At 42.4% G+C, this 27,227-nt stretch overlaps 2 protein-coding genes across 12 annotated transcripts in view; one reads left to right on the top strand and one right to left on the bottom strand.

The window, feature by feature from the left end:
* Positions 1 to 17,248, bottom strand: part of LOC145509220 (uncharacterized) — a 169,768-nt gene extending 152,520 nt beyond the window's left edge. For all 10 annotated transcript variants that reach the window (XR_014055925.1, XR_014055921.1, XR_014055922.1 and 7 more), the window contains exon 1: positions 17,147 to 17,248. The gene's annotated coding sequence lies outside the window, so the exon portion shown is untranslated. The remainder of the gene's footprint in view (positions 1 to 17,146) is intronic.
* Positions 17,249 to 17,348: 100 nt separating this feature from the next.
* Positions 17,349 to 27,227, top strand: part of LOC145509219 (elongation factor-like GTPase 1) — a 36,118-nt gene continuing 26,239 nt past the window's right edge. The window contains exons 1-3 of one of the 2 annotated variants that reach the window (XM_081497562.1): positions 17,349 to 18,081; positions 19,713 to 19,780; positions 23,741 to 23,825. In XM_081497562.1, the coding sequence (XP_081353688.1) occupies positions 18,018 to 18,081; positions 19,713 to 19,780; positions 23,741 to 23,825 (217 nt within the window). In that variant the 5' untranslated portion in view covers positions 17,349 to 18,017. Of the gene's footprint in view, positions 18,346 to 19,712; positions 19,781 to 23,740; positions 23,826 to 27,227 lie in introns of both variants that reach the window. The other variant, XM_081497563.1, reaches the window with a different exon arrangement.

Here is a 27,227-nt window from a genome sequence, read left to right as displayed (position 1 = left end):
CTTGACTAAACCTCATATTGGCCCTTCCTGCCCCTCCTGCAGCTCCTTTCTTATGTCTTCAGTTGTAGATGATCTTTTCTGCTGGTCCTCAGGTTGTCCTCATTGACAGCTGATCTACAAACAATTTTCATTTTGAGGTCCTCATGGGAGGTCAGGTCTTCTCACTGCATCATCTCAGCCATTCCAAGTCTGGTTTTACCTTTTTTCTTTTTTTAAAATGTTATCTCTAAGAAATGATGGGTGCTTGCTAAACTTACTGTGGTAATCATTTCTTGATGTATGTGAACCAACTTATTATGCTGTGCAACTGAAACTTACAGAGTGCTGCACGTCAATTATATCTCAATAAAACTAGGAGAAAAAACTTATTTGAAATCCACAAAATTAGGACATATACCAGGAAAGGGGATTATTTTAAACCAATTCAAATTCACATGAGATTCAGTTAATATTCTTAATAAAATTTTTTATCTTAGACATCCTTTTCATGAAGGACTGTGTAAGAATTATGAACATGGAATCTGTAAAATAAAGGGTTATTTCTTAAACTTCAACTTGCACATAAATCACATGGAATCTTTTAAAAATGCACTGAAATCGAAACTGTGATAAAAAGTCTTCTGACCAAACAAAAGCCTAGGGCCAGATGGCTGCACAGGCAAATTCTATCAAACATTTAGAAAAGAGCTAATGCCTATTCTTCACAAACTCTTCCAAAAACTGCAGAGGGAGGAACACTCCCAAACTCATTCTACCAGGCCACTATCACCCTGTTACCAATACCAGACAAACTTACCACAAAAAAGGAAAATTACAGGCCAATATCATTGATAAATACAGATGCAAAAATCCTCAACAAAATAAAAGCAAACAGAATCCCAGAAACAGAACAAGAAACAAAAGGAATCAAGATTGGAAAGGAAGAAGTAGAACTGCCACTGTTTGCATGTGACATGATACTATACATAGAAAATCCTAAAGATACCACCAGAAAATTACTAGAGCTAAACAATGAATTTAGCAATGTCACAGGATACAAAATTAATACACAGAAATCCCTTTTATTCCTAGACACTAACAACAAAAAAATCAGAAAGAGAAATTAAGGAAAGAATCCCATTCACCATTGCAACAACAACAACAAAAATGAAATGCCTAGGAAACCTACCTAAGGAAACAGAAGACCTGTAGGCAGAAAACTATAAGACACTAATGCTAGAAATCAAAGACAATACAAACAGATGGCAAGCTATATCATGTTCTTGGATTGGAAGAATCAATATTGTGAAAATGAATATACGACCCAAAGCAATCTACAGATTCAAAGCAATCACTATTAAATTACTGATGAATTTTTCACAGAACTAAAACAAAAAATTGTATAATCGGTATGCAAACACAAAAGACCCTGTAATAGTCAAAGAAATCTTAAGAAAGAAAAATGGAGTTGGAGGAATCAACCTTCCTGACTTCAGATTATACTACAAAGCTGTAGTAATCAAGACAGTATGGTATCGGTACAAAAACAGAAATATATATCAATGGAACAAGATAGAAAGCCCAGAGAAAAAACCATACACCTATGGGCATTCATCTTTAATAAAGGAGGTAAGAATATACAACAGAGGAAAAAACAGCCTCTTTAATAAGTGGTAATGGGAAAACTGGACAGCTACATTTATTTTTTTATTTTTTTTAATAAATTTATTTATTTTAGTTGGGGGCTAATTACTTTACAATACTGTAGTAGTTTTTGCCATACATTGACATGAATCGGCCATGGGTTTACATGTGTTCCCCTTCCTGGACCCACCTCCCAACTCCCTCCCCATCCCATCCCTCTGGGTCATCCCATTGCACAGGCCCCGAGCACTTGTCTCATGCATCGAACATGGAATGGTGTTCTGTTTCACATATGATAATATACATGTTTCAATGCTATTCTCCCAGAACGTCCCACCCTCACCTTCTCCCACAGAGTCCATAACACTGTTCTATGTATCTGTGTCTCTTATTCTGTCTCGCATATAGGGTTATTGTTACCATCTTTCAAATTCCATATATATGCATTAGTATACCGTATTGGTGTTTTTCTTTCTGGCTTACTTCACTCTGTATAATGGGCTCCAGTTTCATCCATCTCAATAGAACCGATTCAAATGTATTTTTTGTAATGGCTGAGTAATATTCCATTGTGTATATGTACCACAGCGTCCTTATCCATTTGTCTGCTGATGGACATCTAGGTTGCTTCCATGTCCTGGCTATTGTAAACAGTGCTGCGATGAACATTGGGGTACATGCGTCTCTTTCAATTCTGGTTTCCTCGGTGTGTATGCTCAGCAGTGGGACTGCTGGGTCATATGGCAGTTCTATTTCCAGTTTTTTAAGGAATCTCCACACCATTCTCCATAGTGGCTGTTCTAGTTTGCATTCCCACCAACAGTGTAAGAGGGTTCCCTTTTCTCCACACCCTCTCGAGCATTTATTGCTTGTAGGCTTTTGGATAGCAGCCATTCTGACTGGTGTGAAATGGTACCTCATTGTGGTTTTGATTTGCATTTCTCTAATAATGAGTGATGTTGAGCATCTTTTCATGTGTTTGTTGGCCATCTGTATGTCTTCTTTGGAGAAATGTCTGTTTAGTTCTTTGGCCCATTTTTTGATTGTGTCGTTTACTTTTCTGGAATTGAGCTGCAGGAGTTGCTTGTATACTTTTGAGATTAATTGTTTGTCTGTTGCTTCATTTGCTACTATTTTCTCCCATTCTGAAGGCTGTCTTTTCACTTTGCTTATAGTTTCCTTTGTTGTGCAAAAGCTTTTAATTTTAATTAGGTCCCATTTGTTTATTTTTGCTTTTATTTCCAATATTCTGGGAGGTGGGTCATAGAGGATCCTGCTGTGATTTATGTCGGAGAGTGTTTTGCCTATGTTTTCCTCTAGGATTTTTATAGTTTCTGGTCTTACGTTTAGATCTTTAACCCATTTTGAGTTTATTGTTGTGTATGGTGTTAGGAAGTGTTCTAGTTTCATTCTTTTACAAGTGGTTGACCAGTTTTCCCAGCATCACTTGTTAAAGAGATTGTCTTTTCTCCATTGTATATTCTTGCCTCCTTTGTCGAAGATAAGGTGGACAGCTACATTTAAAAGGGGCTTCCCTGGTGGCTCAGATGGTAAAGAATCCGTCTGCATTGTGGGAGACCTGGGCTCAATTCCTGGGTTGGGAAGATCCCCTGGAGAAGGGAATGGCTACCCACTTCAGAATTCTGGCCTGGGGAATTAAAAAAATGAGATTAGAACACTTCCTAACATCATACACAAAAATAAACTCAAAATGGATTAAACACCTAAACATAAGGCCAGAAACTATAAAACTCTTAGAGGAAACCATAGACAGAACACTCTTTGATATAAATTGCAGAAATAGCCTCTTTGATCCACCTCCTAGAGTAATGGAAATAAAAACAAAAATCAACAAACAGGACCTAATTAAACTTAAAATTTTTCACACAGCAAAGGAAACTACAAATGAAATGAAAAGACAACCCTCAAAATGGGAGAAAATAATTGCAAACAAAGCAACTGACAAAAGATTAACCTCCAAAATATATAAGCAGCTCATAGAGCTCAATATCAGAAAAACAAACAACCCAATCAAATACTGGGCAGATGACCCAGACAGACGTTTCCCATAGATAGCATAGAGATGGCCAATAAACACATGAATAGCTCAACCTTGCTCATTATTAGAGAAATGCAAATTAAAACTACAATGAGATATCACCTCACACCAGTCAGAATGACCATCATCAAAAATTCTACAAACGATAAACGCTGGAGAGGATATGGAGAAAAGGGAACCCTCTTGCACTGTTGGTGAGAATGTAAACTGATATAGTCGGGGAGGCGGTCCTAAGATGGTGGAGGAATAGGACAGGGAGACCACTCTCTCCCCCACAAATTCATGGAAACAACATTTGAACGCTGAGCAAACTACACAAAACAACTTCTGAACGCTGGCAGAGGACATCAGGCACTCAGAAAAGCAGCCCATTGTCTTCGAAAGGAGGTAGGACAAAATATACAACATAAAAAGAGAGACAAAAGAGCTAGGGACAGAGACCCGCCCCAGGGAGGGAGTCGTAAAAGAGGAGAAGTTTCCAAACACCAGGAAACCCTCTCACCGGCGGGTTTGGGGGATGTTTTCAAATCTCGGAGGGCAACATAACTGGGAGGAAAAAGAAATAAATACAACCCACAGATTATGTGCCTAAAGGCAACTCCCAGCTGAGAAGTACCCCAGACGCTCGCATCCGCCACCAGCAAGTGGGGGCTGAACGGAGAGGAGCAGGCGGCACTGCTTAGGGTAAGGACCGGCCCAAATGCCCTGAGGGCAATCTGAGGGAGCTAACGTGAGATAGCAGCCTAAACTGTTGGCTAGCCAGAGAGAGAGAGAGAGAACTATCCCACGAAAAGCCCAAACCTAAGGCACTGCCTGCCCGCTCACAGAACAAAGGACTGAGCAATACCAGAGAAGAGCTAGCCAGCTGCGGACCGCCCCATCCCCCGCCGGACGGGGTGGGCAGGCGGGGCCAGCCAGAGCCAGAAAGAGGCAAACTCGGCCCCAGAGAGAACATCCCCTACCAAACTGCAAACAGGATTCCAGTTTCTAAGCAAAGACTGCCTGAGATTCTGGAGGGATGACATCCGCCAGGAAGGTCGCAGCCAGAGACCAGCTCCCCAGAACTGACACAAGGCACACCAGAGCTGGGCGCGCCCAGAAACCGAGGCTGGGACCAGGGAGGTGATAAGTTGCACCGCCCCAACAGGGGAGAGTGCGCTCGCCAAACAGCTGGCTGCCTGAGCTGCTCCGACCAGGGAACGGCACAAACCGCGGGCCCAGCCGAGTCTGTGCCTTTGTGGAGTACCCGAGAACCTGAAGCCTGAGCAGGGTAGACTGGTAAAGCACACACGCCATGAGCGGGGGCAAACCCAGTGCGGCCGAGACACTGCGAGTTCTCCACACACACGCCAGTGATATTGGCTTGCAGTGTTCCTCCCTCCCCACAGCACGACTTAACAAGTGAACCTAAAGAGACCACCTCCACCCCCTTTGTGTCAGGGCGGAAATTAGACACTGAAGAGACCTGCAAACAGAAGCCAAATAAACAGAGGGAACCGCTTTGGAAGTGACAGGTGCAGCAGATTAAAATCCCTGTAGTTAACACCGACCACATTGGAAGGGGCCTATAGATCTTGAAAAGTATAAGGAGGAACAGGTAACTATCTCAAACTGAACTGACCCTACACTGCCCGCAACAGCTCTAGAGAAAGTCCTGGATATATTTTTACTATTATCTTTTTAATTTTTTTTCTTTTTTTTAAGTCCTCTATTACTCCTTTAATTTTCATTTTTATAACCCACTATTACCTTGAAAAAAAAAAGGCCCTATTTTTAAAGCAAACGTCATATATATTTCTTATACTTTTTGTGATTTTGGTTTTTTTTTCAATATTGGATTTTTTAAGAGTCTAACCTCTACTCTAGATTTTGAATCTTTTTTTATAGTATTTGATATCAATTTTGTACACTTAAGAACCCAATCTTTAGTACCCATTTTTACTCAGGAGTGTGATTACTGGCTTGATTACTCTCTCCCCCTTTTGACTCTCTTTCTTTTCCCCCAGGGCACCTCTATCTCCCCCCTCCTCCTTCTCTTCTCAACCCAATTCTGTGAATCTCTGTGGGTGTTCTGGGCAGCGGAGAACACTTAGGGAACAGAGTACTGCCCAGATATCTCTCTCTCCTCTTGATTCCCCCCTTTCTCCTCCTGCTCACCTCTATCTCCTTCCTCCCTCTTCTCTTCTCTATGTAACTCCATGAACCTCTCTGAGGGTTCCAGACTGTGGAGAGCACACAGGGAATTGTTTACTGGCTAGATTGCTCTCTCCACGTTTGAGTCCCCCTCTTCTCCTCCTGGTCACCTCTATCTCCCTCCTCCCTCTTCTCCTCTCCATGTAACTCGGTGACACTCTCTGGGTATCCCTCACTGTGGAGAATATTTGCATGATTAACCTAGATGTTTTCTTTTCAGTGCTGTATGGATGGAGAAGTCTTGAGGCTACTGCAAGAATAAGTCTGAAAACCAGAGGCAGGAGGCTTAAGCCCAAAACCTGAGAACACCAGAGAACTCCTGACTCCAGGGACCATTAATTAATAAGAGATCATCCAAAAGCCTCCATACCTACACTGAAACCAAGCTCCACCCAAGAGCCAATAAGTTCCAGAGCAAGACATACCACGCAAATTCTCCAGCAATGCAGGAACATAGCCCTGAGTATCAATATACAGGCTGCCCAAAATCACACCAAACCCGCAGACATCTCAAAACTCACTACTGGATGCTCCATTTCACTCCAGAGAGAAGAAATCCAGCTCCTCCCACCAGAACACCAACGCAAGCTTCCCTAACCAGGAAACCTTGACAAGCCAATCGTCCAACCCCACCCACAGGGAGGAACCACCACAATAAAGAGGAACCTCAAACTACCAGAATACAGAAAGGCCACCCCAAACACAGCAATCTAAACAAGATGAAAAGGCAGAGAAATACTCAGCAAGTAAAGGAAAATGATAAATGCCCACCAAACCAAACAAAAGAAGAGGAGATAGGGAATCTACCTGAAAAAGAATTTAGAATAATGATAATAAAAATGATCCAAAATCTTGAAAATAAAATGGAGTTACAGATAAATAGCCTGGAGACAAGGATTGGGAAGATGCAAGAAAGGTTTAACAAGGACCTCGAAGAAATAAAAAAGAGTCAATATACAATGAATAGTGCAATAAATGAGATCAAAAACACCCTGGAGGGAACCAACAGTAGAATAACAGAGGCAGAAGATAGGATAAGTGGGGTAGAAGATAGAATGGTGGAAATAAATGAAGCAGAAAGGAAAAAAAGAAAAAAAGAATCAAAAGAAATGAGGGAAACCTCAGGGACCTCTGGGACAATATGAAACGCCCCAACATTTGAATCATAGGAGTCCCAGAGGAAGAAGACAAAAGGAAAGGCCGTGAAAAAATACTCGAGGAGATAATACTTGAAAATTTCCCTAAAATGGGGAAGGAAATAGTCACACAAGTCCAAGAAACCCAGAGAGTCCCAAACAGGATAAACCCAAGGTGAAACACTCCAAGACACATATTAATCAAATTAACAAAGATCAAACACAAAGAACAAGTATTAAAAGCAGCAAGGGAAAAACAACAAATAACACACAAGGGGATCCCCATAAGGATAACAGCTGATCGTTCAATAGAAACTCTTCAGGCCAGAAGGGAATGGCAGGACACACTTAAAGTAATGACAGAGAATAACCTACAACCCAGATTACTGTACCCAGAACGGATCTCATTCAGATATGAAGGAGAATTCAAAAGCTTTACAGACAAGCAAAAACTGAGAGAATTCAGCACCACCAAACTAGCTCTTCAACAAATGCTAAAGGATCTTCTCTAGACAGGAAACACAGAAAGGGTGTATGAACACGAACTGAAAACAACAAAGTAAATGGCAACAGGGTCATACTTATCAATAATTACCTTAAATGTAAATGGGTTGAATGCCCCAACCAAAAGACAAAGACTGGCTGAATGGATACAAAAACAAGACCCCTATATAAGCTGTCTACAAGAGACCCACCTCAAAACAAGGGACACATACATACTGAAAGTGAAGGGCTGGAAAAAAATATTTCAACCAAACGGAGACCAAAAGAAAGCAGGAGTCACAATACTCATTTCAGATAAAATAGACTTTAAAATAAAGGCTGTGAAAAGAGACAAAGAAGGACACTACATAATGATCAAAGGATCAATCCAAGAAGAAGATATAACAATTGTAAATATATATGCACCCAACATAGGAGCACCACAATATGTAAGGCAAATGCTAACAAGTATGAAAGGGGAAATAAACAGTAACACAATAACAGTGGGAGACTTTAATACCCCACTCACACCTATGGACAGATCAACTAAACAGAAAATTAACAAGGAAACACAAACTTTAAATGATACAATAGACCAGCTAGACCTAGTTGATGTCTACAGGACATTTCACCCCAAAACAATCAATTTCACCTTTTTCTCAAGCGCACACGGAACCTTCTCCAGGATAGATCACATCCTGGGCCATAAATCTAGCCTTGGTAAATTCAAAAAAATTGAAATCATTCCAATCATCTTCTCTGACCACAACGCAGTAAGATTAGATCTCAAATACGGAAAAAAAACTATTAAAAATTCCAACATATGGAGGCTAAACAACACGCTTCTGGATAACCAACAAATCACAGAAGAAATCAACAAGGAAATCAAAATATGCATAGAAACGAATGAAAATGAAAGCACAACAACCCAAAACCTATGGGACACTGTAAAAGCAGTGCTAATGGGGAGGTTCATAGCAATACAGGCTTACCTCAAGAAACAAGAAAAAAGTCAAATAAATAACCTAACTCTACACCTAAAGCAACTAGAGAAGGAAGAAATGAAGAACCCCAGGGTTAGTAGAAGGAAAGAAACCTTAAAAATTAGGGCAGAAATAAATGCAAAAGAAACAAAAGAGACCATAGCAAAACTCAACAAAGCTAAAAGCTGGTTTTTTGAGAGGATAAATAAAATTGACAAACCGTTAGCCAGACTCATCAAGAAACAAAGGAAGAAGAATCAAATCAACAAAATTAGAAATGAAAATGGAGAGATCACAACAGGCTACACAGAAATACAAAGGATCATAGGAGACTACTACCAACAGCTATATGCCAATAAAATGGACAACTTGGAAGAAATGGACAAATTCTTAGAAAAGTATAACTTTCCAAAACTGAACCAGGAAGAAATAGAAGATCTTAACAGACCCATCACAAGCACGGAAATAGGAACTGTAATCAGAAATCTTCCAGCAAACAAAAGCCCAGGACCAGATGGCTTCACAGCTGAATTCTACCAAAAATTTAGAGAAGAGCTAACACCTATCATACTCAAACTCTTCCAGAAAATTGCAGAAGAAGGTAAACTTCCAAACTCATTCTATGAGGCCACCATCACCCTAATTCCAAAACCAGCCAAAGATGCCACCAAAAAAGAAAACTACAGGCAAATATCACTGATGAACATAGATGCAAAAATCGTTAACAAAATTCTAGCAAACAGAATCCAAAAACATATTAAAAAGATCATACATCCTGACCAAGCGGGCTTTATCCCAGGAATGCAAGGATTCTTTAATGTCCGCAAATCAATCACTGTAATCCACCACATTAACAAATTGGAAGATAAAAACCATATGATTATCTCAATAGATGCATAAAAAGCCTTGGACAAAATTCAACATCCATTTATGATAAAAACCCTCCAGACAGCAGGAATAGAAGGAACATACCTCAACATAATAAAAGCTATATATGACAAACCCACAGCAAACATTATCCTCAATGGCGAAAAATTGAAAGCATTTCCCCTAATGTCAGGAACAAGGCAAGGGTGCCCACTCTAACCACTACTATTCAACATAGTTTTGGAAGTTTTGGCCACAGCAATCAGAGCAGAAAAAGAAATAAAAGGAATCCAGTTAGGAAAAGAAGAAGTAAAACTCTCACTGTTTGCAGATGACATGATCCTCTACATAGAAAACCAGAAAATTACTAGAGCTAATCAATGAATATAGCAGAGCTGCAGGATATAAAATTAACACACAGAAATCCCTTGCATTCCCATACACTAACAACGAGAAAACAGAAAGAGAAATTAAGGAAACAATTCCATTCACCATCGCAGAGAAAAGAATAAAATACTTAGGAATATATCTACCTAAAGAAACAAAACACCTATATATAGAAAACTAGGAAACACTGATGAAAGAAATCAAAGAGGACACAAATAGATAGAGAAATATACCGTGTCCATGGATTGGAAGAATCAATATAGTGAAAAAATGAGTATACTTACTACCCAAAGCAATTTATAGATTCAATGCAATCCCTATCAAGCTACCAATGGTATTTTTCAGAGAACTAGAACAAATAATTTCACAATTGGTATGGAAATATAAAAAACCTCGAATAGCCAAAGCAATCTTGAGAAAGAAGAATGGAACTGGAGGAATCAACCTGCCTGACTTCAGGCTCTACTACAAAGCCACAGTCATCAAGACAGTATGGAACTGGCACAAAGACAGAAATATAGATTAGTGGAACAAAATAGAAAGCCCAGAGATAAATCCACACACCTGTGGACACCTTATCTTCGACAAAGGAGGCAAGAATATACAATGGAGAAAAGACAATCTCTTTAACAAGTGGTGCTGGGAAAACTGGTCAACCACTTGTAAAAGAATGAAACTAGAACACTTTCTAACACCATACACAACAATAAACTCAAAATGGATTAAAGATCTAAACGTAAGACCAGAAACTATAAAACTTCTAGAGGAAAACATAGGCAAAACACTCTCTTACATAAATCACAGCAGGATCCTCTATGACCCACCTCCCAGAATATTGGAAATAAAAGCAAAAATACACAAATGGGACCTAATTAAACTTAAAAGCTTTTGTACAATGAAGAAAACTATAAGCAAGGGGAAAAGACAGCCTTCAGAATGGGAGAAAATAATAGCAAATGAAGCAACAGACAAACAATTAATCTCAAAAATATACAAGCAACTCCTGCAGCTCAAATTCCAGAAAAATAAATGACACAATCAAAAAATGGGCCAAAGAACTAAACAGACATTTCTCCAAAGAAGACATACAGATGGCCAACAAACACATGAAAAGATGCTCAACATCATTCATTATTAGAGAAATGCAAATCAAAACCACAATGAGGTACCATTTCACACCAGTCAGAATGGCTGCTATCCAAAAGCCTACACGCAATAAATGCTCGAAAGGGTGTGGAGAAAAGGGAACCCTCTTACACTGTTGGTGGGAATGCAAACTAGAACAGCCACTATGGAGAATGGTGTGGAGATTCCTTAAAAAACTGGAAATAGAACTGCCATATGACCCAGCAATCCCACTGCTGAGCATACACACTGTGGAAACCAGAATTGAAAGAAACACGTGTACCCCAATGTTCATCGCAGCACTGTTTATAATAGCCAGAACATGGAAGCAACCTAAATGTCCATGAGCAGACGAATGGATAAGGAAGCTGTGGTACGTATACACAATGGAATATTACTCAGCCATTAAAAAGAATATATTTGAATCAGTTCTATTGAGTGATGGATGAAACTGGAGCCCATTATACAGAGTGAAGTAAGCCAGAAAGAAAAACACCAATACAGTATACTAATGCATATATATGGAATTTGAAACATGGTAACGATAACCCTATATGCGAGACAGAAAAAGAGACACAGATACATAGAACAGTCTTATGGACTCTGTGGGAGAAGGTGAGGGTGGGACGATCTGAGAGAATAGCATTGAAACATGTATATTATCATATGTGAAACAGAACGCCAGTCCAGGGTCAATGCATGAGACAAGTGCTCGGGGCCTGTGCAATGGGATGACCCAGAGGGATGGGATGGGGAGGGAGGTGGGAGGGGCGTTCAGGATGGGGAACACATGTAAACCCATGGCTGATTCATGTCAATGTATGGCAAAAACCACTATGATACTATAAAGTAATTAGCCTCCAACTAAAATAAATAAATTAATAAAAATAAATAAATAAACTGATATAGTCACTGTGGAGAATAGTATGGAGATTTCTTTAAAAACTAGGAATAAAACTACCATGCATGCATGCTAAGTTGCTTCAGTCGTGTCCAACTCTTTGTGACCCTATGGACTGTAGCCTTTCAGGCTCCTCTGTCCATGGGATTCTCCAGGCAAGAATACTGACCCAGGGATCGAACCCCAGTCTCTTGTGTCTCCTGCATTGGCAGGCAGGTTCTTTACCACTAGGACCATTTGGGAAGCCCTAAAACTACCACATGACCCAGCAATTCCACTACTGAGCATATATCTGAGAAAAACGTAATTCAAAAAGACATATGTACCCCAATGTTAATTACAGCACTATTTACAACAGCCAGGACATGGAAGCAACCTAGAAGTCCATTGACAGATGAATAGATAAGGAAGTTTTGGTACATATATACAATGGTATATTCCTCAGCCATAAATAGGAATGATTTTGAGTTAGTGGAACAGAGTTAGACAAACCTAGAGCCTATTGTACAGAGTGAAGTAAGTCAGAAAGAGAAAAACAAATATTGCATATTAATGTATATATATGGAATCTAGAAAAATGGTACTGATGAATCTGTTTGCAGGGCAGGAATAGAGACACAGACATAGAGAACAGACTTGTGGACCCAGCTGGAGAAGAAGAGGGTGGAACAAATTAAGAGAGTAGCACGGACATACATCTGGAGAAGGAAATGGCAACCCACTCCAGTATTCTTGCTTGGAGAATCCCACGGACAGAGGAGCCTGGCAGGCCATGGTCCATAGGGTCATAGAGAGTCAGACGCGACTGAAGTGACTAAGCATGTACTGACATATATACACTACCATATATAAAACAGATAGCTAGCGGAAGCAGCTGTATAGCACAGGGAACTCCACTCGGTGCTCTGCAATGACCTAGAGGGGTAGGATGGGGGGTGTGTGAAGGGGGAGTGGAGGCAGGTTCAAGAGGGAGGGGACATTACGTATACTTATGGCTGATTCACACTGTTGTATGGCAGAAACCAACACAACATTGTAAAGCAATTATCCTCCAAATAAAAATAAAGTAAAAAAAAACAAAAAACAACCACCTGCCAATTTGTTCCCTATTGGACGGTGTAAGCCTAACAGGTCAGAGTTAAATACAGAGGGACCACATAAAACAGATGCCAGAATACAGACTCCCTGAGTGAGTCTGGGAAGATTCTACTTTCTACCATACACAGGACTCCAGAGAATGAAAGACAACAACATCCGGGCCTTTTAGACTGGATTTGAACTTTCCTATTGAACAAATGTGGCTCACACCACTTGCTGACTACAAAATTTATGCCAAATGAGGCTACTGATGTTTAGAGAAATTTAAATGTCTTTTTTTTTAACTTGACAGAAATCATATACTTGATCTTTTTAAAAAATGTCAATTTCAGCATTGAAAGAGTAGAAAGTAAGTAATTCATGATAATGTCAAGTCTCAGCTACAAACACGGCCTCCAGCAAAGTGGATGCATTTCCACACAGTCTTATAACCTGCCCCTGAGACATCTGTCCTCTGAGGGTTTTCCTCTGAAACAGGGAACACCACCCCCCCTGATGGCCCATCTGACAGGACCTTTGGAAGGAGCCTCACGTTGACAACAGTCAGTTCTCTCTCCTCAGACACACTCCTTGGCCCATACATCTTTTATTTTTGTCCTCTTCAAAGTTTTAGCCTTTCCCCAATATCATTTCATCTCTCTCCACTGTCACTCAGGAAACAGCATTTCTCAGTGTCTTTAGATGGCACTCTGCCAATTGTTTCTCTGGATTCTCGCCACCAAACACCACCTGACCTGTGAACAGTCTTTCTGAGGTCTGTCTCCTGCTTTATTCTCTGTAGCTCTTCTCTGTGTTCTAACCTAATGTCCACAGCCTTTGGAAGGGCCCCACGTGTTGACCATGTGGGCAACTCATGGTTGAGTCCTGTGTCTTTCACCACCTCCTGGGCATCTCTACTTGGGAGCGTCCCTGCTCCTCCAACTCCACAGGACCAAATTCCAACCCGTTCATTCAACAAAACTAAGAACTCTGTGGCAGGTCCCATGTTTAAGAACTTATCCTGCAAAGTCCTCTTCAGCTTGGAACAACAGAAGCTCTGTGTTTCAGCTGGGTCCACGGCTGGCCGCTGACACAGCATTTTTCACAGCCTACTTCACACTGAGGTGCGGCCATCAGACCAAGTTACGGGTGATGGAGTGCAGGGAGCGATAAAGCTCAGTGAAGCACAGCCGAAGAAAGGAATCTTGTCTCCACTTCCTCATCCCTTCTCTGGGGATCAAAGGCAGAGTTAAGGAACTGAGCCACCCCGGCCATAAAAAACCCTGGGGATATTGAGACAACAAGAGCTAGAAAATGAATGACAATCTGGTGGACTGGAGCCACCTACCTCCCAGACACTCACGTGCCTAGACACTTCCCTGAAAGAGTAAAACTAACTTGCCACCCTTTGTAAGGCAGCCAGACCAATACTGTAAGTCCTACACCCACTAAGCAAAGGCATCCTGCAGACATGGGGGGATTGGGTATAAAAAACCCTGGGGATATTGAGACAACAAGAGCTGGAAAATGAATGACAATCTGGTGGAATGGAGCCACCTACCTCCCAGACACTCACGTGCCTAGACACTTCTCTGAAAGAGTAAAATTAACTTGCCACCCTATGTAAGGCAGCCAGACCAATACTGTAAGTCCTACACCCACTAAGCAAAGGCGTCCTGCAGGCATGGGGGGACTGGGTGCCCTCATGACCAAGAAGGTAGAAAAAGTAAGCAACCCCTCTGCAGCCGGAGACCACCACCGTTCCTGGTGGAGACCTGGACTCAGTTCTGGATCTGATAACACACTGAGGCGCCTGTATTTCCTCAGTTTCCCTTCCTCTAGGGCAGGTTCTTATCTCTTCCAAACAGTACAAGAGGCTTCTCCCCCCAGGACCCCACTCCTACTCCTGGACTCACGCCCTGTAAATGCTCCTTTGTGGTTCCTCCTTCACAAACACTGAATGGCTCCTTGCTTTTCTGTTCTGTTTCCCACTGTCAATAGCACTGACTCTGCTCTCTAGACAGGAGTGTCCCAGCATCAGCCCCCATCTCCCACACAAGTCTCAAGACTGACTTAAGGCCCTCTTTCTACTGTCATCAGACCATACAGTCTCCTCCCATCATATACAAACTTTGAAGTAATGGTCAGGGTAACTCTCACTGAAACACAAGCACAGCTGGACAGAGACTCTCATGGCATGTACCCCAGCCCCCGGCACAGGACGGGTATGTGAAAGCTTCAGCAAATTTCTACCGAATATGAACCTTCCTATGACCAACCTAGACAGCATAATAAAAAGCAGAGACATTACTTTGTCAACAAAGGTCCGTCCAGTCAAAGCTATGGTTTTTCCAGTAGTCAAATATGGATGTGAGAGTTGGACCATAAAGAAAGCTGAGCACCGAAGAATTGATGCTTTTGAAGTGTGGTGTTGGAGAAGACTCTTGAGAGTCCCTTGGACTGCGAGGAGATCAAACCAGTCCATCCTAAAGGAAATCAGTCCTAAATATTCATTGGAACGACTGATGCTGAAGCTGAAACTTGGGCCACTTGATGCGAAGAACTGACTCACCGGAAAAGACCCTGATGCTGGGAAAGATTGAGGGCAGCAGGAGAAGGAGAGGACAGAGGATGAGATGGTTGGATGGCATCACTGACTCAATGGACAAGAGTTTGAGCAAGCTCTGGGAGTTGGTGACGGACAGGGAAGCCTGGCGTGCTGCAGTCCATGGGGTCACAAAGTGTAGGACACGACTGAGAGACTGAACTGAACTAAACCTCTCTCGGAAGCTGCCCAGCCTCAACAAACAACTCCCACTCTTGGTAGACACCAGAGTCACCTCAGTAGCTTCCTAAACAAAGGTTCTTACTTTGCACTCTGAAAATCATTTTTTCTCTAGGATGGAGCCTGGAATGTACATTTAACAAAAAAACTCCACAGCTAATGCCAATGCTCATATAGGAATCACTGAAAAGTAAGTACAGTTGCCTCTGAACAACATGGGTTGGAATATGGGTGCTCTTTCAATAGTACATCCAACAGCACCGCAGGACCCAGTGGGTTGAATCCAGGGGCACAGATGGCTGACTCTAAGTTACACCTGGATTTTCAACTGCTTAGAAGTTGGCACCCCCAGCCTCTGCTTTAAGGGTCAACTGTATTCAAATAACAATTGAGCTATGATCTTCCAACTAAACTCGAGTCAAACACTGAAAAGAATTTATTCAACTTGCCTCAGAGTCATGTCAAGACACAGTTGAGAGCTGATGGGAACTCCACTTATTATTTAAGTAGCCAAAACAACACAGAATTATCTCATCAGTCAATCATGGAGTCTGCCGTTAATGCAGTGAAGTATGCATTTTACCTGTGTCATATGAAAAGTGACATAAGAAAGCTGATGCCTCAAAGGCTCCACGTTAAATAGCCAATACACAGACAGCCTGTAGTTCCTCACAATCTGGAACACACTAGAGACAGAAACTACCTAAGTAGCTCGTGGTCTAAATGCAGAGTCAGGACCACAGCTTTGTTTCCTGATTCCCGGTCATGGAGAGTGCAGGGCTTTCCTCTCAGTTGCTGGCATGGCCCTGCTGAAAACTGAATACTGGCTCAGATGGATGCATGGTCAGAGCCAACGAGGCAGACCCTCCCCTGAGGAGGGGAGAAGATGGAATAGAGGGAAGCTCCAGAGCAGAGTCACAGAACACAAACACTGCTGTTCTCACCCCATGTCAGGACACAAGAGGGATGCCAAGAGCTGGAGAAGCCAAGATGCAAAAAGCGGCCCTGAACCCGCAAATGAGCAAGTGACGAGAGGACACGGGCAGATACGAAACAGTGAAGCTGAACTAAGCCAGAGGTGTAGGCTAGAGGGAGACGTGGGGAGGGGACAACCCCCACATTCAGGGTTTCTAGTGCATTGGCCTGCATGTCGGTAGGAGGTCTGTACTTCAGTCCATGTCTCCGACTAAATTAGCAGCCGTGTAACCGCACAACTTCTTCAGCCAATGGATCTCAACTGTCCTACCTGTAAAGTATATAGTCTCTATGCAATATTCCCATTGTTTGAGACAATCAAATATGGAATGTGAACTATTTTTAAAGTATAAGACATCTTGCAAATGCACTGCGCTAGTGTTCACTTACTAATTTAAAAACAAGCAATTATATTATCCCCGAGGATAAGTGGGGACGTCGCTGCGCCCGGGTCCCCGCACCTCCGCGGGGCGGCCACTCTGAGGGCTTCGTCCCCCCCGCGGCCCTAGCTCACTTCCGAGCCCGGCCGCCGCCACGCCGGCCGTTCCTTACCCGCAAGTACAAATCTGACACAGACACCTGGTCCTCATGCTTCCGGCTCCTCGGCTCCTCCAAACTCGCAGCTTCCGCCGGTCCACCGCGCCCTCCGTAGTCAAGGCAACCGCGGGAGCCCAGGGGACGCACGCGACGCCGGCTTCCGGCGGCGACAGAGACGCGCGCGGGTCAAAGGTCGTGCGTCGCTAGCCCCGCCCCCGGCGCGCGGGCGTTCGGGAGGCACCTAGGTGTGGGCTCCTGCGACGTGCCTGGTGTGGTCGGCGCCGAGTCCGAGCGGGACTCGTTGGGCGGCGGGAGCCGGCTAGTGCGGGCTCGCAGGGCGCTGGGCGTCCTCCTCTGGCAGCTCCAGGCGGTGGGGGGAGCCGGGGCGCCGCGGCGGCGGGGCGGGGCCGGGGGCGAAACCTGGCTGGGAGCGGCTGCCGCCCGAGTTTAAGTGTCCGCTCGCGCCGGACTGCTTTTCCGTGTGCACTCTGAGTCCTCAGAGAAGAAGGGAGTGATGAAGAGGGGAAGGTGGAGAAGAGGGTTTATTGTTTCTTTTTCCCAATGTGGGAAGGAATGAAAGACGTTCATTGCACCTGCTCAGCCAATAAGCACGGGACCCAAAACTTTATTCGGGCTCCGTAGCAGTCATCAAGCTGAATGTTTCCCCTCCAGTGAAAGCAAGCGAGAGTGATAGGAGGAGGGACTTGGAAAAAGATCGAGGAGCGGAAGCAGAGATGTCAGCATCTTCTCTTCTGCTTACGACCCTCGCGATACGTCATCACTGACCTGGAGAAATTCACCCCAGCACAGAGTACAGGGCAGAGTTCCTGGTGTCACTGGGCACTCAGCCCTAAGGAGCTCTGTGATACATCGCAGATCCGAAAGGATGAGTAAAATCCACAGTCGTAGTACAGTAGTTGCTGAAGTGCTCAAACTGGACTTAGGTCTGGGTGGGTATCTGCCTTTAATAAGAGGTTCGTTGGGTTTTTACTTGAAGGAACTTGAGAAATCTTGTCAGTTCCCCGTATTAAAAACCCTTTTTTATTGTCCTGATCTTTAGTCATTTGTAATACGTCTTTAGTTTTTAGTCACAGGAAATAAGTGACCATAGTGCTCAATAGTTTGGATAAGATGATTCAACTCTAGAAAAACACTGCTAACATTCAGGAAATCTGTGTTTCGGGAAATCTGTGTTTTGGCTCACGTAGACCATGGTAAGAGCCCTTTCTAAATAGCTTGTTTTCAGTAATTAAGGGGGTGTGTCTCCACACGTGTCATTGGAGTGATGCTAAGTTGCAAGTCTTATTTCTTTTAAAAGTTTGATGTGGTAGAACAGGGCCGACTAGGGATTGGTGTTCTTCTAGATAGTATACTGTGTTGGTTTTTAAATGAGAAGTTGAGTTTTTGTTAAACTATCAAGTGTTTCTGAAATGGCTTTCTAATATAACACGTCTGTAGTCTTAACATAATATTCTGAGAACCCGTGTTCTAAGTTCAGGGTTCTTTGCCCTCTATGTCAGATGGTAGAAGTTCATGAACAGGGCACCCCCTCAGCTGTAGAGGTGATTTGGGGGTTGAGGGAACACAAAGTGGGACAGTCACAGAGCAGATGATGAGGGTTGAGAGAGCTGGAGAGTCAGGAAGCTGGGAGTGGGTTAAGAGAAGGCTTTATAGCATAACTAGTATTAGAGATGAGCCCTGGAGGGTGATTCAGGATGGCAGATGGGGACATTCACTTCAAGTGGGAATAGTGTCAGGAGGAGAGAAAGAAATGTATGTGACCAGAGGCTGGGACACAAGAGGCAAGGTGGGCTGATCCATGGTGCTTAGCTCCTGACAGACATTGCTTTCATGCCACAGCATCACCTCCTGTTAAGCCTGCTCTTGGTTTCAAACTGCTTTTTGTTCACCCAGTCACAGCAAAGTGATAGGAGGTGAGAGTGTGAAATAAAACCTATATACCATCCTGAAAGTGAGGGAGGGGGAGATAAAAGCGAAGAGATAGGCTATGCTGTATCTTAAAGACCCCTTCCTGCCAGCGAGGCACTAGGATAAGGGTTGTTGTTGTTTAGTCGCTCAGTCGTATCTGACTCTGCAACCCCTGGACTGTAGCCCGCCAGGCTCCTGTGTTCTTGGGATTCTCCAGGCAGTAATACTGAAGTGGATTGCCATTTCCTTCTCCAGAGGATCTTCCCCACCCCCGCCCCAGGGATTGAACTCACATCTCCTGCACTGGCAGGCAGAGTCTTTACCACTGAACCACCCGGGAAGCCCCTGTGTAAAGTATGCCTCAATATAAAATAAAAAGGTATTGGACAGCTTTTAAAGTGAGGTTGATCCACAGGGTTGGAGATACAGATTATAGCACTGTGGAGTGCTAGAATCTTTGCCCTTCCAGACAGTGCACTGTTCAAAAGTCTAGTTAAAACGCTCATTGTGTCTTCTTTCACGTACTGCAGGTAAATAGGAAATACTTGGTAAAGGAGTTCTTATGCTTAAATGTTATATATGTAGATGCAATCTACCTACCTCCCCCTTTAAGAAAAGAAGTCTATTTAAATTAATATTGTTACTTTAACAGGAAAAACTACTCTGGCTGACTGTCTTATATCTAGCAGTGAAATCATCTCCAGCCACCTGGCAGGCAAGGTATGTTATTATCTTTGATATATACTTGCATTTCAGTAAGTATTAGCAAATCTACAATGCGAAGAATCATTTGTTGTGTTCATAAAGACCCCAAAAGTATAGAGCATAGTTCATGCATCTAAGAGACTGGCATTCCATTTAGCAAGATAAAATAGATTGTTGAGAAGAAATTATTTCTGTATTGCTTTTATATTAGTTTATATTAATATTTTACAAGTGCAAGAATGAGTTTTTGCAGTAAGTCAGGTGATAACCTGGCACAATTGTGGAAGATTTCACAGGTGGAATAGATGCTTCACAGCAGGAAATAATGTGGATAAAATGGATAAAGGCTAATTTGTGGGTTGCACTTGATTTGAGTGGAACATTTGCCTAGCAATTACTGAGAAAGGAAAATGTGCTGGTACCAAAAAATGTATCAGATTATGACGATCTTGAAGGCTAACCTGAGTACCAAAAGAAGCCTTCTGAAGTATGAGGGTCGTGAGGAAAATCATGTTTTAGGAAATGAAATGAAAAAGACCTTTGTTTCTAGCTGTGAATTGAAAGGACTTGGAATGATTTATTTGTAGTGGAAAAATAAAGATATTCCTTCCTTCATTGAATTTAAGATCAAGTCAGCAGGATTTATCCAGTGATTGGTAATACAGAGAAGAGGAGATGGAGAAGCAAAATTGAATTTGAAAAGTAGACCTGAGATACTAAAGGAAGAATGGGGCCTTTGAGGCAGGTTGGGTCCCCAGGGAATTGGCCCAAGATACTGTCTAGAGGAGGCTTAAAAAACTGGGTGGAATAAAGTAATAAAGTGCTTTTATTTTTCCTACTTGAGAAGTTAAAACAAGTATAATAACTCTACTGTAAGTAGATGAGATAATAAAGCATAAATTAATAAAGTGGAAAAGATCAAAGAAGCCAAATTTGTTCTTCAAAAGATTCATACAACTAACAAATATGATACAGTAATGATGGACACATCATTTTACATTTAAAGAGTGAATCCTAATGTCAACTATAGACCTTAATTGATAGTAACGTATTGATATTGGTTCATTGATTGTAACATGTACCACACTGCACAAATGTAAGATGCAAATAACAGGGAGGGAACTGTGTGTAGCAGTACTTAGGAAACTCTTTACTTTCCAGTTATTCTAGAAACGTAAAATTGCTCTGAAAAGAAAGTCTATTAATTTCAAAAGAATTACTAGCAATGGAGTGTAGCAGTACTTAGGAAACTCTTTACTTTCCAGTTATTCTAGAAACATAAAATTGCTCTGAAAAGAAAGTCTATTAATTTCAAAAGAATTACTAGCAATGGAGAGATTGTATGATTATCTTGCATTCAGTACAGTTCAGTTCAGTTGCTCAGTCGTTTCCAACTCTTTGCGACCCCATGAATCACAGGACGCCAGGCCTCCCTGTCCATCACCAACTCCCAGAGTTTACCCAAACTCATGTCCATTTAGTCGGTGATGCCATCCAACCATCTCATCCTCTGTCGTCCCCTTCTCCTCCTCCCCCAATCCTTTGCAGCATTAGGGTCTTTTCCAATGAGTCAACTCTTCGCATGAGGTGGCCACCGTATTGGAGTTTCAGCTTCAACATCAGTCCTTCCAATGAACACCCAGGATTGATCTCCTTTAGGATGGACTGGTTGGATCTTCTTGCAGTCCAAGGGACTCTCAAGAGTCCCCTCCAACACCACAGTTGAAAAGCATCAATTCTTCGGTGCTCAGCTTTCTTCACCATCCAACTCTCACATCCATATATGACTACTGGAAAAACCATAGCCTTGACTAGACGGACCTTTGTTGGCAAAGTAATGTCTCTGCTTTTAAATATGCTATCTAGGTTGGTCATAACCTTCCTTCCAAGAAGTAAGCGTCTTTTAATTTCATGGCTGCAATCACCATCAGCAGTGATTTTGGAGCCCAAAAAAATAAAGTCTGACACTGTTTCCACTGTTTCCCCATCTATTTCCCATGAAGTGATGGGACCAGATGCCACAATCTTAGTTTTCTGAATGTTGAGCTTTAAGCCAACTTTTTCACTCTCCTCTTTCACTTTCATCAAGAGGTTCTTTAGTTCTTCTTCACTTTCTGCCATAAGGGTGGTGTCATCTGCATATCTGAGGTTATTGATATTTCTCCCGGCAATCTTGATTCCAGCTTTTTTCTTCCAGCCCAGCGTTTCTCATGATGTACTCTGCATATAAGTTAAATAAGCAGGGTGACAATATACAGCCTTGACGTACTCCTTTTCCTATTTGGAACCAGTCTGTTGTTCCATGTCCAGTTCTAGCTGTTGCTTCCTGACCTGCCTACGGGTTTCTCAAGAGACAGGTCAGATGGTCTGGTATTCCCATCTCTTTCAGAATTTCCACAGTTTATTGTGATCCACACAGTCAAAGGCTTTGGCATAGTCAATAAAGCAGAAATAAATGTTTTTCTGGAACTCTTTTGCTTTTTCGATGATGCATTGGATGTTGGCAATTTGATCTCTGGTTCCTCTGCCTTTTCTAAAACCACCTTGAACATCTGGAAGTTCACGGTTCACGTATTGCTGGAGCCTGACTTGGAGAATTTTGAGCATTACTTTACTAGCGTGTGAGATGACTGCAACTGTTTGGTAGGTTGAGCTTTCTTTCGCATTGCCTTTCTTTGGGATTGGAATGAAAACTGACCTTTTCCAGTCCTGTGGCCACTGCTGAGTTTTCCAGATTTGCTGGCATATTGAGTGTAGCACTTTCACAGCATCATCTTTCAGGATTTGAAATAGCTCAACTGGAATTCCATCACTTCCACTAGCTTTGTTTGTAGTGATGCTTCCTAAGGCCCACTTGACTTCACATTCCAGGACGTCTGGCTCTAGGTGAGTGATCACACCATCGTGACTATCTGGGTTGTGAAGATCTTTTTTGTACAGTTCTTCTGTGTATTCTTGCCACCTCTTCTTAATATCTTCTGCTTCTTTTAGGTCTATAACAATTTCTGTCCTTCATCGAGCCCATCTTTGCATGAAATGTTCGTTTGGTATCTCTAATTTTCTTGAAGAGATCTCTAGTCTTTCCCATTCTGTTGTTTTCCTCTATTTCTTTGCATTGATCTCTGAGGAAGGCTTTCTTATCTCTCCTTGCTATTCTTTGGAACTCTGCATTCAGATGGGAATATCTTTCCTTTTCTCCTTTGCTTTTTGCTTCTCTTCTTTTCCCAGCTGTTTGTAAGGCCTCCTCAGACAGTCATTTTGCTTTTTTGCATTTCTTTTCCATGGGGATGGTCTTGATCCCTGTCTCCTGTGCAATGTCACGAACCTCTGTCCATAGTTCATCAGGCACTCTGTCTATCAGATCTAGTCCCTTAAATCTATTTGTCACTTCCACTGTATAATCATAAGGGATTTGATTTAGGTCATACCTGAATGGTCTAGTGGTTTCCCCTACTTTCTTCAATTTAAGTCTGAATTTGGCAATAAGGAGTTCATGATCTGAGCCACAGTCTGCTCCCGGTCTTGTTTTTGCTGACTGTATAGAGCTTTTCCATCTTTGGCTGCAAAGAATATAATCAATCTGATTTTGGTGTTGACCATCTGGTGATGCCCACGTGTAGAGTCTTCTCTTGTGTTGCTGGAAGAGGGTGTTTGCTATGACCATTGCGTTCTCTTGGCAAAACTCTAGTAGCCTTTGCCCTGCTTCATTCTGTACTCCAAGGCTAAATTTGCCTGTTAACGCCAGGTGTTTCCTGACTTGCATTACAACGGATAAACATCCAAAAACTGATCAAGGAAAAAGGAAAGGAGAAAGAAATACATGATACTAGGCAAGAAAAATGCTGTAGAGATTTAAAAGGTAAGAATAGTGGGACCTAATGAACAACTTCACGGCAGTAATAAGCCTAAAAATTTAAATATTTAAAAGAAAAGTCCACATCAGTCTGTTTTAACGTTAAGGTTGCGTTTTTACAGTTGAGGTACATGGACAGCAAAGAAAATGAACAGGTCAGAGGGATCACTATGAAATCCAGTGCCATCTCACTGCATTTTGCAGAAGGTAAGTCCGTCTGCGTTTTACAGAACAGTGGTTTCGTATCTTTTCTGTCTTCCTTTCTATTTCCAAATCAGTTTCACACCTCAGGTTTTTTTGCTTTACCTTCCACAAACTTCATTCTGGCCTTTCCAGATGATCAATTTTCAAATCAGAGTCAGGCTGTCCAGACTTGGGTACAGATGGGGACCTCTGACTGGCTTGAGGGCAGAAGCACTGGCAGTTCACACCTGCCCCCGTCCTCCCAGGTGCTTGTGGAGATATCTTCTCTGGGAAGGTCTGGAGCCATAGAACCTTGCTGGCTCAGTCTTATTGTCCCATTTCCTCGCTGGGTCCTCATTCTGTCCTCTGGCCTGCCTGTTAGATCTGGAGTCTCATTTACTTGACTCTGCATTGCCATGGTCACTGTAGCTTTTATCCGCAGATCAGGATGCCACTCTGACAGTAATACTTTTAGGGATTTGTCCAACAGACATAGTCATACGAGCTTGTGAGATATATGTTCATTGATATTCACCCTAATGTCTGTATCAATGAAAAGAATGCCTTAGTGTCTGTCTTTGGAAAATAGTTAAGTAGACTGATACATCCATGCTGTGAAGTGCTCTGCAGCTGTTCCAACAACTGTGTGATTATATAGAAAAGATAAAGTCAGAGACAAAAAGCAAGTTGCAAAGTAAATACTTATAAGACACAAATTTGTTTTGATGATAAGAATATATTAAGTATGTAGATGAAGGTGTCTGGAAGGCTGTATACCAAAACCTTAACCATAATTATCAGGGACTGGATTATGTGGAAACTCACAGGTTTCAAAATATTCATTTTGTACTGTTTGGAAATTTTACACAACATGTGAGTTTTGACAAGTAGAAGAAAGCAGTAAAGATGTATTTCATTTCCCTAATGGACTGGCCTGTGGTGTATCCTTCACAGTGTCATGTCTCTGACACTTAACACCAAGGGTTGTGCTGTGTGGGGCATGACTCTTCTCTTTGAGGTCAGTCTTTAAAATGGTTTTGAACTAAACCAGTTTTGAAGCTCTTAGGTACATGAATTCCCAGTGTATTTAAACTAATGCCTTAATTTTTAAAAAACTCTCTCTCACATTTTAAAGAGTATGTCCTAACTCTGTGATCCAGCAAATGGCTCAGTGGTCAGTTTTTTTCCTATCTCTCCTTATTTTTATGAACTTGAAGAGTTTAGAAGTTCATGGACTGTTCTTTAAATAGTCTCAAAAGGCCTATTGTCATTTCTACTCTGTAAGCCAGTCTTTATACCTATGAACAAATAATTGCTATCACAGAACTTCTAAAATTAAGGTTTCATTCTGATTCATCTTTTTTTAATTTTTTTTAAAATTTACAAGTTTTATATGTGTTGTAGAAAATTTACAGTAAAACACAAGATTGAAATAAAAATTGCTCTAGTTTTACCCCCAGTTATTCTATTTTTTCACATTTAATTCTGTCATAACTGTGCATGTGTATGTGTGTACTTGCAAGCTGTGAGGTAGGTATCTAACTTAAATCCCCCCACCCTGCCCAAAGAGTTAACTACTTATTCCAACACCAGTCTCATTTGATTATTAAGTACTGTATCATTAGTTCTTGGTGTGGTGCTGGCGTCAGCATCTCTGCATGAATGAGGCATTCCGGGTGGGACTGCTGTGAGCCAGAGAGTAGACTCGGTCCACCCATGAAACACCCCCTCTACCTGGGTGGGAGCTAGTGCTTTTTAGCTCCAACTGACAGATGCCCTGTGTTTTTCTGTTTTGTTTTGTTTTGTTTTTTTCAAGAAAAGGCATCAAGATTTTTGGTAAACTCACTCAGTTTTTAAAAAAACTGGCAATTATTAAAAAATGGTACAGTACAGTATAGAGCAAATTGTAGTGGGCTTTCACTAACAGGCTTTCAGTGTGTACTTAGGCATATGTGCTAGCTGACAGCCTGGTTCAGGGGGACACTCAGTATTTACCCAAGAGGCAGCTTAGATGTGCTCCAAATGTGGAGACCAAGAATGTGGAGGCTGTCTGCAGACAGATCCACTTGTAAGTTCACCCCTCTGTAAACACCTCCTGGAAGTGAAAGTGTTAGTCGCTAAGTTGTGTCTGACTCCTTGTGACCCCATGGACTGTAGCCTGCCAGCCCCCTCTGTTCATGGGAATTCTGCAGGCAAGAATACTGGAGTGGGTTGCCATTTCTTCCTCTAGGGGATCTTCCCAACCTGGGGCTCAAACCTGGGTCTCCCACATTGCAGGCATATTCTTCACCATCTGAGCCACCAGGCAAACACCTCCATAGGGGTCTGCAGTTATGGGCGAGTAGAGGGTTTCAGCTCTGTGACCCTCTGGTCTTAATCTCTAAGACTGGGCCCTGGGGATCCTGACTCGTGCCATCCAGATGCACACGAGGCCAGCACAGATCAATAGCTCTTGTCACTTCCAGACACATAAACATTCACTTGTGTTTCTCATCACTGTCCTTTTTCTTTGGGACCAGGCTTGGAGGATGGGGTTCCATTGTGCCTAGTTTGACTAATGGTCAGATTTTTTTTCCTCTAAAGATAATGAATGCTTTACTTTGTGAAGCATTCAGATGATGCAACATCTAAGAAGATGGGTGCACCATGGTTTGATCGTGAGCTGCATGTCTCATCTGCGTGATTTTGTTTAACCCTCATGGCAATCCTGGGAAATGGAGATTCTCCTCATTTTACATGTGTGCAAAACGGAGTTCAGAGAGATTAGACCTTCCCAGAGACAGAATAGTTAGCATTTGGCAGTAGTCCTGCATAATGAATGCGTGCTCGGTCATGTCTGACTCTCTGTAACACTCCAGGCTCCTCTGTCCCTGGGATTTTCCAGGAAAGAATAATGGAGTGGGTAGCCATTTCCTACTGCAGGGGTCCTGGGAACCAGGCAATTAGTAATACATTTCCAGCCTGTTTATTTGGACCAGGAGTCTCTCAAAAGTCATTCAGTCCAGGCCACCACTGATTCCCCCTTCAGTGAAATTCTCCGCTGTCCAGCAGGTGTTGCTCTGGCTCCTTTAGGACATCTCTTGTGGCATTACCCCATCTCTGTTGTCTTTGGTTACTGCCCAAAATGGAGGTCACGTCTCAGTCATCTTGTCCCCGTGTTTCTCATACCTGCCCTCAACCGCTCACTATTCCCTCCCCGCCCACACCTTTCTCTGAAAATGTTCCAAGGTAAACCTGTGTCCCTTCATCCTCAGCGTCTTTTGTCAGTTCTCCCTCCTCCCCCTGCCTGGCTGTTTTCTAGTCACTGCTCTCTTGTCCTTCTGTTGAGTGAGTGCTGTTTACTCTGTCATACGCTGTCTGTCCCTGGGTGAGAACATGGGATCCCCCTTCTCCTTGTTCCCTAGTTCTGGTTCAGAGTTTAGTTCT

The sequence above is a fragment of the Giraffa tippelskirchi genome, chromosome 6 (genome assembly GCF_054371585.1).
Source record: "Giraffa tippelskirchi isolate mGirTip1 chromosome 6, T2T-mGirTip1v1.2.pri, whole genome shotgun sequence".
Classification (NCBI taxonomy): domain Eukaryota; kingdom Metazoa; phylum Chordata; class Mammalia; order Artiodactyla; family Giraffidae; genus Giraffa; species Giraffa tippelskirchi.
This window is presented reverse-complemented; position numbering and strand designations above follow the sequence as displayed.